Source organism: Caretta caretta, chromosome 14 (assembly GCF_965140235.1).
Source record: "Caretta caretta isolate rCarCar2 chromosome 14, rCarCar1.hap1, whole genome shotgun sequence".
In the NCBI taxonomy this organism is placed as follows: domain Eukaryota; kingdom Metazoa; phylum Chordata; order Testudines; family Cheloniidae; genus Caretta; species Caretta caretta.
Window position 1 is genome coordinate 36,430,254 of NC_134219.1, and position 13,156 is coordinate 36,443,409.

General features: G+C 53.9%; 1 protein-coding gene across 2 annotated transcripts; it reads left to right on the forward strand.

Annotated features, from left to right (window-relative positions):
- Positions 1-946: 946 nt before the first annotated feature.
- Positions 947-11,781, forward strand: LOC125621788 (E3 ubiquitin-protein ligase TRIM7). 2 transcript variants are annotated; one of them, XM_048819097.2, is made up of 7 exons: positions 947-1,527; positions 4,687-4,773; positions 5,756-5,989; positions 7,502-7,527; positions 8,104-8,216; positions 9,364-9,396; positions 9,873-11,781. In XM_048819097.2, exons 1-7 carry the CDS (start codon positions 1,099-1,101, stop codon positions 10,397-10,399), a joined length of 1,449 nt encoding a protein of 482 aa, XP_048675054.1. In that variant the 5' UTR covers positions 947-1,098; the 3' UTR covers positions 10,400-11,781. The 2 variants fall into 2 exon arrangements, with proteins under 2 accessions (XP_048675054.1, XP_048675053.1); XM_048819096.2 differs by having other exon boundaries at positions 949-1,527; positions 8,101-8,216.
- Positions 11,782-13,156: the final 1,375 nt, after the last annotated feature.

Consider the following 13,156-nt stretch of genomic DNA (forward strand, 5'->3'; position numbering starts at 1 on the left):
CCCCAACCTGCCTGGTGCTCCTGCTGGGAAACAGGGGAAGCCCCATGCCCCAACCCCATTTCTCCAGGAGGAGCACCGGGGGCGGGGGGCGCAGAGGGGACTGCAGATGGAAGGGGTGGGGAGGGGCCCCCATTTGCTCTAGTCAAGGGCCTCAGAAAACCCTAGTCCACCTCTGACCCCAGGCGTCCTGATTCCCAGCCCCCTGCTGCTCTAACCACACTCCCCTTGTAGAGCTGAGGACAGAACCCAAGAGTCCTGACTCCCAGCCCCTTTGTTCTAACCACTAGACCCCACTCCCGTCCCAGGGCCCTGGACAGAACCCGGGAGTCCTGACTCCCAGCCCCCTTGTTCTAACCACTAGACCCCACTCCCGTCCCAGGGCCCTGGACAGAACCCGGGAGTCCTGACTCCCAGCCCCCTTGTTCTAACCACTAGACCCCACTCCCGTCCCAGGGCCCTGGACAGAACCCGGGAGTCCTGACTCCCAGCCCCCTTGTTCTAACCACTAGACCCCACTCCCGGTCCCAGGGCCCTGGACAGAACCCGGGAGTCCTGACTCCCAGCCCCCTTGTTCTAACCACTAGACCCCACTCCCGGTCCCAGGGCCCTGGACAGAACCCGGGAGTCCTGACTCCCAGCCCCCTTGTTCTAACCACTAGACCCCACTCCCGTCCCAGGGCCCTGGACAGAACCCGGGAGTCCTGACTCCCAGCCCCCTTGTTCTAACCACTAGACCCCACTCCCGTCCCAGAGCCCTGGACAGAACCCAGGAGTCCTGACTCCCAGCCCCCTTGTTCTAACCACTAGACCCCACTCCCGTCCCAGAGCAGGGAGAGAACCCAGGAGTCCTGCCCGTAGCTAGCCACGAGAGAGCGCTGCGCTGTCTATTGCTGCAGGACCCAGGCGAGCCTTCCCCTCTCCTCCCTCTTCCTCGGCTGCCGGCCCGGCGATTGGCATCTCCTCCGGGCTCGCCTGCGCTCGCTGCGGTGCAGAGCCACCCCTGCCCGGCGGCCCCGCTCGGGCTCGGGCCCGGGCCGCGCGGGAGAGGCGGCTTCGGCGGCGGCCCCTGCAGCCCTTTGTGCGGTTGCAGCTGCAGCCATGGAGGGCGCGGCCGGGCCGGCCCGCAGCCTGCAGGACGAGCTGACCTGCCCCGTGTGCCTGGAGTACCTGCGGGACCCGGTCATGGTCTCGGACTGCGGGCACAACTTCTGCCGCGCCTGCGTCACCAAGTGCTGGGAGGACTCGGAGCGCGGCCTGGGCTGCCCCCAGTGCCGGGAGCCGGTCGCCCACCGCCTCTTCCGGCCCAACCGGCCCCTGGCCAACATCGTGGAGATCGTCAAGCGCTTCGGGGCCCAGGCGGCCGCCGGGCCGGGGGCGGCCGGGGCCGGGGTGTGCGAGCGGCACGGGGAGGCCCTGAAGCTCTTCTGCCAGGAGGACCGGAAGCCCGTCTGTCTGGTTTGCCACCTGTCCTGGGACCACCGAGCCCACCGGGTGGTGCCCATAGAAGAGGCTGCCCGGGGCTGTAAGGTAGGAAGAGCCGCCCGGTGCCTCGGTGCTGGAACTAGGGGTGCGTCCGCACCCCCCGGCTTGAAGCGGTTTCCATCCTATACAGCCCGGGTTCTCATCCGCTTTCTTTCCGAGGCCCCCTCCAACATGCTATAAACTCCACGGCCCACCGGAGAGTCCCAACAGCTGCTTTTCTGCATATGACGGCCAGGCCCGGCCGAGGGGGGTAGCAAGCCGGGCAGTTGATGGAGGCCCCACACCAGAGGGGGCCGGCAAAGCGATGGTGCTCAGGCTTCAGCATCAGCCCCGGGGTGGCCGGGCTCATGGACCTGTGCTTCAGCTCTGTGGGGGGGCTTCGTCTTTCTTTCCAGTGAGTCTAATGCCAGCCTTGCTTCGTGGACCCCCTGAAACCTGCTTGCGGCCCCCCCCCCCAGGGGTCCCGGACCCCTGGTTGAGAACTGCTGGTGTACGGGGTTTCCAGTTTGGTTCAGTGGCTCTCAGCACTCCCCTGTGCTATACACGTTGTGCCAGGAGCTGGTGTGTTGCTAGGGTTTCCAACCTGGAGTCTCCAGGAATTAAAGGTGAATCTTTAATTCAAGATTCGGGCATGCAATTAAACCTCCAGGGATATCTCCAGGGATACATCCCACCAAAATTGGCAACCCTATAGGGGCAAAATCGTGAGGTATGGCTTTGCCTGGGAGAAGTGTCTCTTGGGTGGCTTGTACAGGCCAGGGTGTGTTTTATCTTCTGCAAGGTAATCCTGTATTAAGAAGGAATCTAAATCGGGTGTTAAGGAAGCACGTCAGTCCTGCGTCTGGCTGAAGGAAACGGGCTGCTCTGATTATTTTCCTTCCTTCCTCTGATCAGCTTTCTTTGGATAGCCTGATCTTGGAGTCATTGTGGATAGTTCTCTGAAAACATCCACTCAATGTGCGGCAGCAGTCAAAAAAGCTACCAGAATGTCGGGAATCATTTAGAAAGGGGTAGATAATAAGACAGCAAATATCATATTGCCTTTATATAAATCCATGGTACACCCACACCTTGAATACTGCGTGCAGATGTGGTCGCCACATCCAGCTATATTGGAATTGGAAAAGGTTCGGAAAAGGGCAACAGAAATGATTAGTGACATAAAACAAACACAATCAAATTTATTGCAGGCCTTTGTAACTGAGACAGGCTCCTACTGCAGGGTGAGGCCTAAATGCTAGCCCCAAAGTCTGGATCGGAAGCGGATTTTTATGAGAATTTGAGGGGATCTCTGGAGCTGGGGATTTAAGGTGGGGGGCGAAGGTTAGAGAAAAGGTTTAGAAAACCTGACCTGAGAGGAGAGGTTAAAAATCTGCACATGTTGCCTTGGGAAAAGAAGAGTGGGAGGAAAACCCTCATAAGTTTTCAGTTCTGTTAAGGGCTATTATAAAGGGGACAGTGATCATTTCTTCTCCATGTCCACAGAAGGCAGGACAAGAAGCAATGGGCCTAATCTGCAGCAAAGGAGATTTCAGTTAGATATTAGGAAAAACTTTTTAACTGTCAGGGTAGTTAAACTCTAGAATAGGCTTCCCAAAGGAAGTTTTGAAATCCCCACCATTGGAGGGAATGGCCAACACCTGTCAGGGATTGTCTAGGTTTACTTGGTCCTGCCTTAGCGTGGGGAGGGATAAGATGAATTCTTGAGGTCCCTGCCAGCCCTACATTGCTATGATTCTACGTCTAGGGGTTTGAGGGGAGGGGGGCAATGTTTGGTTCCAGTTGTGGGAGGAGCAGAGCTGGACGTAGGGGTGTTCCGAGCTGGGGGGATCGGTTTGGGTGTCGTGTTGGAATGACTGAGGGTATGTCAGGAGGGGTGGGAGATTTGGAGGCAGGGGCTGGGAGCTAATTTTGGGGCAGTGTTTTTGCTGCCCTGTCTGGGGATGTTCAGAGCTGGGGTTTTAAGGGATGCGTGGATTTGGACTCGGTTTTTGAAGTAGGTTGGAGGGGCTAGGACTTGGTTGCAGTGGGTTGTTTTGGGCAGGATGGATTTTTTTGGTATGTCAATACATGACGGAATTTCTGTCTGGGAGGTAAAACGAAGAGGGCTCCTCTATTTCCAATTGTGCCTGGGGTTTTTTGTCCCTTTTCCTTCCCCCCCCTCCCCCGGTTGAAGATCCATTTGTCCTGTTGTCTCCTCTTCTCACATCTGCATGGTTGAGCATGAAGTGTAGCTAAGAAACAAAGTCCCAGAGAGGCCTACGTCTTGCCCTCAGACATGCGAGTGAGCAGTCCCAATGGCTCCTAGGGAAGCTGTATGTGTTTTTGGCAGAATTTGTGCCTGGATTTGTTGGGCTACGTAAAGGATAAAGAATAACAAGGTCGGTATTTTAACAACATTCTATAAATCCGTGAGATGCCCTCACCTGGGATACTGTATTCATTTCTGGTCAAGCAGTAATAGAAGGGGTTTACAGGTGGGTATAGAGCATGATCTGGACTCCAGAGAGACTTGTGAATGGGCAGGATTTGTCAGCGCTGGGGCTGCTCAGTTTAGAAAGAAAATAAACAAGAGGGACAGACCCCCCCGGGACTCCCACGCCTATCAAATCGCCCCCTGTCCCCTGACTGCCCCGACCCCTATCCACACCCCCACCCCTAACTGCCCCCTGGGACCCCACCCCCTATCCAACCCCCTCTGCTCCCTGTCCCCTGACTGTCCCGACCCCTATCCACACCTCCGTCCCCTGACAGCCCCCCCGGGACTCCCACGCCTATCCAACACCCCCTGCTCCCTGTCCCCTGACTGCCCCCCGGGACTCCCTGCCTCTTAGCCAACCCCCCCTCCCCGCCCCCTTACCGTGCTGCTCAGAGCAGTAGGAGCTCGCAGCCCTGCCACCCATGCTGCCCGGGGGAGGGGCTGAGGGCTAGCCTCACCGGCAGGGAGCTCATAGGCCAGGCAGGATGGTCCCGCGTGCCAGAGTTTGGCCACCTCTGCTCTATGAGCTAGAATAAGGTTTGCCTGGGGGCAGACTAGCCCATAATTCCCTACTGCAGGGTTTATTGCACCTTCTTGTGAAGAAGCTGGTGTTGGAGGCTGGAGATGGGCTCCTGGTCTGACCCAGACTGGCAATTCCTGTGTTCCTAAATCTGGGAACTTTGTGGCGAAACCATCCCAACAAAGATCCTTCTTGCTTCTTCCAGGAGGCGCCACAAGAGCATCTGGCCGGTCTGAGAAAAGACAGAGAAGAAGCCAAAGCCAATGAGGAGAAGAGAAGTGAGGAGCTGCTGGTATGTGCCCAGAGCCACCCTCCACCCCAGGTTCGCCTGGGATCAGAGTGCCCTGAGTGAGACGGCAAACGCAGGGCCTGTTTCTCTGTAGCCCCTGGGGGTGATGGGGAGAGAGAACATGGGCTGGCTGGCTGGCTGGAGAGTTTGGTTCAGTGCAGGTGGACAAGGTTTTGAGAAAAATCCCTGCTGTTGCTGTTAGCAAAGGTGCAGATGCCCTTGCATATGCTGCTGCTGTTGTCTGCTCTAAGAACTGCCTGTCTGCAGAGCTCAGCAGCCATATTGTTCTCTGGGCTGCTGGAAACCATCACAGAGGAGGCACGCACGCTCTGCTACCCCTTTGATACGGACTTCACTTTAGTTCCTTCTCTGTGCCCCTTTTCCCCTCCCCTTCCTCTTCCCTCACCGGGATGAGGAATTGGTCATCTGGCCAGACTCCAGGTCACCTCCCTCTCCACGGCTGGGCTTCTGTGGAAAGGTGAGGGCTTCTGGTCTCTCCTGAACTCTGCCCACTCACAATCTCCAAACGAAATTCCATTTGCAGTGCATGGAGCATATCTTCATAATAGGATCATCCCTCTCCCTTGTCGCCTATTGTGGTCAGCGGTAAAATGTTTATCAAGGATGACTTCTACCTTGTAATCACTAGGCTTCAGAGTTAACATGATTTTGATACATGGTGAAGTTCATGTCTCTAAGAGATATTGTTTCAGGCTGTTTGCAGACTCAAGTAACCCTTACTGCATCATTCACACTTTCAGTTATTTTTTTGCCACTGTCAGGGAAGAAAAAGTAGAAACTGAACCTCAGATTTTGGGGCACAAGATGCAGAGACTAGGGAAAAGTGACAGGTTAATGAGCTACTGCTAAAGGGCTTGATCCTGCCCTGAGGATCCTGCTCTGTCCTTTCTCTTTAAAGAAGTCTCCCCATCTGCTGAGAGACTACTTATGGTCTGTTACCGAGCCACCCTCTCTGTAATTGCAGAAACAGACAGAAGCCGAGAGACAGAAGATCCTCTCTGAGTGTAAGGAGCTGCGTGGGTTCCTGGAGGAGAAGGAGCAGTTCCTGCTGTCCCGGCTGGAAGCGCTCGACGGAGACATTGCCCAAAGAAGGGATGAGAGTGTCTCTAAACTCTCAGAAGAAATTTCCCACATTGACAAACTGATCACTGAGAAGGGAGGAGAGACTGGGCAGCAGCCGGTGAGCCAGTCCGCGCAGGTGAGAGATATCGTAGGGTTACTATCATTATCTTCCATCTTGCCGATTAGAGGAAGGCAGAAAATGAGGCATGGAACAAAGCAAATTGATTGCAGTGCTGGGACTAAAATCCAGGAGTTCTGACTCCCAGATACCCCATCTATAGACCTGGCTCCTCTCCCAGAGTTTGGAGTAGAACCCAGGAGTCCTGATCCACTGCAAACTCCTTCACTCGACAGGGATGTGTCTGTCATATGTATTCTGATCCATTCCCTGTCGGAGTCCAGGATTCAGAGTTCACAACATAATTGACACATACATTATCTAGATGCTACCTGGAGCCAGTCAACCCACTCCCCCTTTAAATTTATATATTTTTTTAATCATCTCATTTTCACAGTAAGGAACACTTTTTAAAAAAATGCATTTGTTTTGGTCCATTTTGTTCCATGGCCGGATTTTGAACTTAAAAGCTTCAAAAGCTGTTTGTTACAAAAAAGGAAACAATTGAGATTTCTTGCATTAAAAACATCCATGAAATCTCAAAGTTGGGAAAAGAGAACTTTAAAAAAAAAATAAAAAAAAAATCATGGGGTAAATTTCAGCCAGCGTTCATGTTAATAGCTCAGTGGGACAAATTGTGCTCTCAAGTGGGACTGGTTGGTGTAAATCTACTGAGTCAGTCTAGCTTGACACTGGTATGAATCAGATCTGAATGCGGCCCCTGTTCACATAGGTCTGGTGTGCACTAAAAAATAGATGGACCTAGCTACATTGCTCAGGGCTGTGAAAAATTTCGCACCGTGTGATGTAATTAGGTCAACCCAATCCCCACTAGAGATGCAGCTGGGTGGATGGAAGAATGCTTCCATCAACTTAGCTACCATCTCGCAGGGAGGTGGATTACCTGCAGCGACAGGAGGACACCTTCCATTGATGTAGGACGTGTCTACGCTACGGTGCTTCAGCCGCAGTGCCAGAGCTGGGCTGCTCTAGTGTAGACGTGCCCATTGAACACCTTCCTCCCAGTCATCTGGAATCCCGCTGCAAACACAAGTGAGTTTAGCTTCGAAGCTAGAAGGGCACTGCTAGGCTTGCTCTACAGATAGGGAAGTTGAGGCAGAAAAGGACTGACTTTCCAAGCAAGCCAGTGGCAGGACAAAGAGTTGGAGCCAGGAATGCTGCACTGTAATGCCCCCCACCCCCCTAAGCTCATCCTTCCGCACCGCTTGAGCTCCCTGTTTAGCAGGATAGGGAGACTTGGGGGGATGGGGCTCTCGCTCCCAAGGCAGAAAATCTTTTCTTCTTGTAAAGTGCATGGGGAGATGCTTTCCCCTGTGGCCACCTCCCAGCTGACCCTTCTTGAGGCTGCTGAGAGCAAACATCCCAGCTGGAAGGAGCTGGAAGTTGCAACTGCTCTCTGAACGGGAGCCTGTGTGTCAGACTCCAGTGGGGACTCCCCTGCAGGTCCAAGAGGCCTCCCCAGTCTGGGACACATTTCACTGACTTCCTCTTCTTTCTCCTCCTCTCTAGGGTGGTGGCGGCGGCAGCAGGATCGGGTAAGTCCTGGGTTCCATCTCCCTCCCCTTCACGCTCAGCTCGGCTTGGAAACGGCACTGAATGCCACGGAGTGCAACGCCCGTGATCATGTGTGCTGCTAGCAGCTGCCATAGCAAGGAGGGGAGGGGCTAGCTGCTATGTGACAGCCAATGGGATTACTCCTTTAGCTTCTGTGGTAGGGGCTTTGTCTTTTGGTGTTAGAGAGCCCAGGTTCTATCCCCGCTGGAGACCTGTGCTGTCTATGGTCCTAGTGTTTTATGTGAGATACACCCACTCTGGATCTCTGTCTCCTTTCTTTCCACATAACCCTGGGATTGGTGCCCCTTGTTCCTGGAGTAGCCCAGGGTGAGAGAACTGGGCTAGTGGGAATTCAGAGAGCTCTCGAACGGGTCTCCATTCCTGCCCTCCGAAGTCCTGTTCCAGGCCATTCGGAGCATGGGGTTGTAGTCACATGACTCACAACAACCCGGTTTGTCTTGCAAAGCTCAGCTCCAAACTGGCCTGAGAGCTCCCAGGTTTCCTGGGGCCAGGCCTCAGGCCTGTTTCTAACCCTTCGTCCTCCTTCTCTCCAGCAGCGAGAACTGGACATTTCAGAAGCCGGAGCCTGCGTTTGCGGAGCTGGAAAAAAGACTCAGGAGTTTCTCTCAGAAAAGCGCCGTCCTGAAGGAAGTCCTGCTGGAGTTCAAAGGTGAATGGAAGCATCTGTGTCTTCTCTGCTCATAGCTGCCGTAATATTGGGGAGGGCTGTTACGTCAGTAGCTTACCTGGTCTCTCAGTCCCTAACTTATATCAGTCGGCCTTACCTGTGCCTGAGTCAGTGGTCTCTGTCTTGCCACCCTGTAATTTTAAAATCCGCTGCTAGACTAAAGCAGCAGCAACCCCGTGGTTAAGGTTGCAGCATGTGGTCCTCAAAATCACTTCACATCTCCTCCAGTGACCCCCTACCGCCACATATATGCTCCGTCCACATGTGCTGCTCCTTCTCTGAGGGCTTGTTTTATAGCAAGAGTTGGAAGAATTGGGTGTGTAGCATGTCTCTCACTCCTTGCTGTGGAAGGCACTGTTCTGAGTTGGGTTGTGAGGACCTGGTGACAGTGTGTCTTGCAAGGGATAGGATATTTTCCCCTTCACTGGGCATTTCCTAGCTCTGAGTGGTGTCTATAATGAAGCCTTAGACCAGAGGTTATCAACCCATGGCCCATGGGTGGCTTGTGGCCCAATCGGCACACAGTTGTGGCCCATGGGACATCCTCAGGGCCCTACAGGTAGTATATATATTGTGTGGATGCAGCCCACATAACACACAGGGCTTGTCTTAAATCGGTGCCACTGCGATTGATGCAGCAGCATCGATTTAGTGGATCTGGTGGAGATGCAGTAAGTCGAGGGCTGAGAGCTCTCCTGTCAACTTCAGTACTCAACCTCTCCAAGAGACAGAAGCTACGTTGATGGGAGAGCGTCTCCTGTCAACATAACACAGTGCTGTAAGTTGACTTAAGTTACATAACTTGCCTAACTTAGATCGACTTACCTGCTAGTGTAGACCAGGCCATAGGGAGCTGCATATACAGCCCACAGTGGTAAACAGGTTGAGAACCACTGCCTTCGACACGGGATATTAAGCGGTCTTTGAAAGTCTTCCAACAGTGGCCTTTGTGCTAAAATGGAAACTCCTTCGTCTTCCAGTGTAATGGAAAAACTTGTTTCCCATTCCCTACCCCGGTTCAGTGGCAGAAGGAAAGCTTTCGTGGATATTGTTTCACTTTTTCAACCTGGTCTAGATGCTCATCCCCATGAAAGCCAGGGCTCAGTTCTCTCTCCTTTCATTCCCCTAGAAAATCTGCGCTTTGAGCTGGAGAACGACACAGGTAAGCCTCCGCCTCCCTCCACTGACTTCTTCCAGTGCCCCAGGAACAATGCTGGAAACTGACGTTAGCCCTGCTGCTGTGGCAGTACAGTGCGGGCGTAGGCCTGGCGAGATGGCTGAAGGGAATTCAGCCAAAATCTCCCCTCAGCGTGTTGTTTCCCTTTTGGATAAGGAAACAAAATGCTGACGGCTGCGAAGCAGGGTGAGACAAACACCTGTTGCATTTCCTCAGCAGACCCCCTGAATTTCTTCCTGAATCTCCTGTTTTCTTAAAGGCAAACACAGTTTGGAAACTGTAAGAGCATGCAGCGTCTCTGGGCCCAGAGACCTCCCCTTTCCCCTGCAGATTCCTTCATCTCTCAGGCTATTGCCCGGCCACAGATAGTACCACAGCTTAAAAGAGGGAAGATCTGGTGGCGTAAGGGGCTGTCCCCAGGGATGAGCTCTGCTGTTAAATCCCTGTCTCCCTCTCTCTAGCCGATATAACTCTAGACCTGGACACCGCAAACCCCTACCTGGTGCTGTCCGAGGATAAGCGCAGCGTGAGGCTGAGGAGCGCCCCGCAGGACATGCCAGCCAGCCCCAAGAGATTCGATTACTCCTTCTCTGTCCTGGGGGCTGAGGGCTTCACCTCGGGGAGGCACTACTGGGAGGTGGAAGTTGGGGACGGGGACAGCTGGGCTGTGGGGGCTGCCAGGGAGTCGGTGAGGAGGAAGGAGAAGATCGACTTCTCGCCCGAGGAGGGGATCTGGGCGGTGGGGCTGAATTGGAAGGGCAAGAACTGGGACCAATACCAGGCTTTCACCTCCCCTGAGACTCCCCTGTCCCTCTGCGAGAGGCCCAGGAAGATCGGGGTCTACCTGGACTACGAAGGGGGGTGGGTGGCATTCTACAACGCTGATAACATGGCCCCCATCTTCACCTTCACGGCCGCCTTCTCGGAGAAAATATTCCCTTTCTTCTGGCTCTTCTACGTGGGCTCCTCCCTCACACTTTGCAACTGACACGCCTGGCCTGGTTTGCTCCTTAAGGGGACCTGCAAAGGGTGGGGGTCCTGGCCCCTCTGTTCTTTGTTGTTGTTGGGGTGTTTTTTTTGTTTTTTTGCTGCTTTCTGAGGCGTAAAGAGAGCCTGAAAGTTTGAAATGATCTTTTTCCTCCAAACTTTTCTCTTCTCATTACACTAGAAATTCAGAGCTTGTCTACCCTGGAAAATGCCATGGCCTGCTGGGAATCTCTGCTTAGATGCTGAGGAGCACAAGTTATATTGCCTTTCAATGTGACTTGCGCTCCTAGGTGGTTTTTTAACAACCACCCCTCCTTCCCCCCCACACCTGTCCTGGAAGACTATAGCCCACTGGAGACCTGGCAGCCATACCAAAGAACCTGCTTGAGATTAAGTGAATTAGGTTATTCAGGCAGGTTGTTTTTTTTTAACACCCCACTAACTCAGTTGCCCTACACACACTTGGGAGAAAAGCTCTCTTTGTTAATGATTCACCACTCCCACCTGCTCGTTTGAGCTCCTGATCCACATCTCTGAAATCTCCAGTGAGTCTGCCAGAGAAGACTAGACTTGATTCTCCTGATGTCTCAGTGGTAAATCAAGTTGTGTGGGGGAAGAAGGCATAAACAGCTGGGCCTTTTTTTTGCACTTTGCAGGTCACCTTTTGCAAATGTAGCTGCTGCAATTCCCTCTCCCCTTCCTCAGCAATAGGATGCTTTCTCTCATAACACAATGTTACCCCTTCTCCTGGCCACTAGCACGTAACAAGCGTAAAGCCTGCTTCCCCTTCTGTTGCTTTCCCTATGTTGTCAAATACCTAGTGAGTGTTACAGGGTTGCCCTTGATGTTGGTGTTTTGGGGCCTTATTGAGGCTGCTGGAAGCCCAGGGCCTCAGTTTTGCTCAGGCTTGTTGGGCATGAGCTGTAGGTGACCTAAGGGCTGGGGGTGGTGGTGGTCTGTGATAACCTGCTGATCCACTGGTAAATGGAGCCAACTTGTCTAGAGGCCACATTCTGGAGTTACATGTGAGATAAGCAAGGGCAATCGAACCCGGGGGTTCCCCCTGAGGTTGGATGATGTTTTTGAGTTACACTAGCACAACTGCAAGTTACAGCAGTCTGGAGTGACTCCAGTGTCAATTGAGAGCAGACTCCAGGAGTTAGTCCAGATTTGATTCCAGCCCTAAACCCCATTGCTTTCAGGAGTTGCCCTGGTTGAACACAGATGCAACAGGGTAAAGTTAACCAGAGGGGTTTTCCATCTGCTTGTATCTAAGTCCAGCCCAGCATTCACTCTAGCCTCTGTAACCCCATCAGTGCTGTGTCTCTCTGAACTGTCACTCTGTTTCATAGGAAAATAAAATTCACTGTGCAAATAGAAAAAGCTCCTGTGGGGTTAAGTATTTCACTGCTGCCTGCCTGGCATACAGCCTTATGCAGGCAACAGAGCTGCCCCAGACAGGAGCCTCCCTCTTCCGCTGCAGCTGGTGAGGACAGCAGGGGTGGGCTGAGTGTGATGGCTAATCCACAGGCACTAATGGATATTCGCAGCACTTGGGCTGAGCACTGCTATGTCCCCTTGGAGGGACTGCAGCTCTGCCCCGCTGTAACTCGGGCTGAGCTGCTTTCATGACAGGCTTAAGGGCACTGAGGGGGGCTAGAACCCAGCTTTCCCCGTCTGGTGCCTTCATGAGTGCATAACACGATGGCTCCTCCGTCTGCCCGTCTCAATGCCAGGTAAGCGGAGTACATTTCCACGTCTGGCTGAGGCCTCGTCTGTGATGGGACGTAGCTGCGCCGGTGCACACTCCTAGCACCGATGAGGTTCGGCGTATCGTAGCATTGCTTGTGCCCACCTGAGACGCAAACAGAAGGTGCGCTGGCAGGTGCCTGCACGGGTGTGACCACTAGCTGGGGCAGCGGCCACGACGGGCAGACAAGGCTGCAGAAAAGGGAACATCTAGCTTGCTCTTCTCAAGACTGGGTCAGGGTCCATAAACTGAGCCATGTGACTACGTGGGGAGCAAGAGAGGGCCAGTGGGTGCCATATAATAGTGGGCACCAGTGTTCCCTCTATTTTTTCCCACGCATGTGCGGAATGAATTTTGTTATGTGCGGCAGGGGTGGGGTCAAGGGGTTCAGGGCTGGGGCAGAGGGTTGGAGTGCATGGGGTGAGGGGTTTGGGGTGCAGGCTGCCCCAGGGCTACAGCGGGGAGAGAGGACTCTCCCCAGCTCTCTCTCCCTGTAGCAGCACCTGGGCTGGGGCGGGGAAAGGTGCCTCTCCCCTGGCAGTGGCAGGGCTGGGTTGGAGCCACGGGAGAGGTGCCTCTCCCTTGGCCATGACAGGTCCAGGCTGGGGGAGAAGCATCATTCCCCACCGCGGCACTTAAGGGGCTGCTGTGCAGCCATACGGCTTAGAGGGACCTTAGGTGGGCACTCCTGCTGCGAGGAGCAGACACATGGGCCATCCTGCTCAGAGCATGCTCCCTTGGGGGGAGATCTGGGGGAGGGATAGCTCAGTGGTTTGAGCATTGGCCTGCTAAACCCAGGGTTGTGAGCTCAATCCCTGAGGGAGCCATCTGGGGGGGGAAAAATTGAGAATTGTGCCTGCTTTGAGCAGGGGGTTGGACCAGATGATCTCCTGAGGTCCCTTCCAACCCTGATATTCTATGATTCTGTGATCTAGTTAGCCTGTGAGGCTGGCACATGCTCAGTGCAGACAAAGTCTTGCCAGCATTTAGCTGCAGAACTCTTCAAGT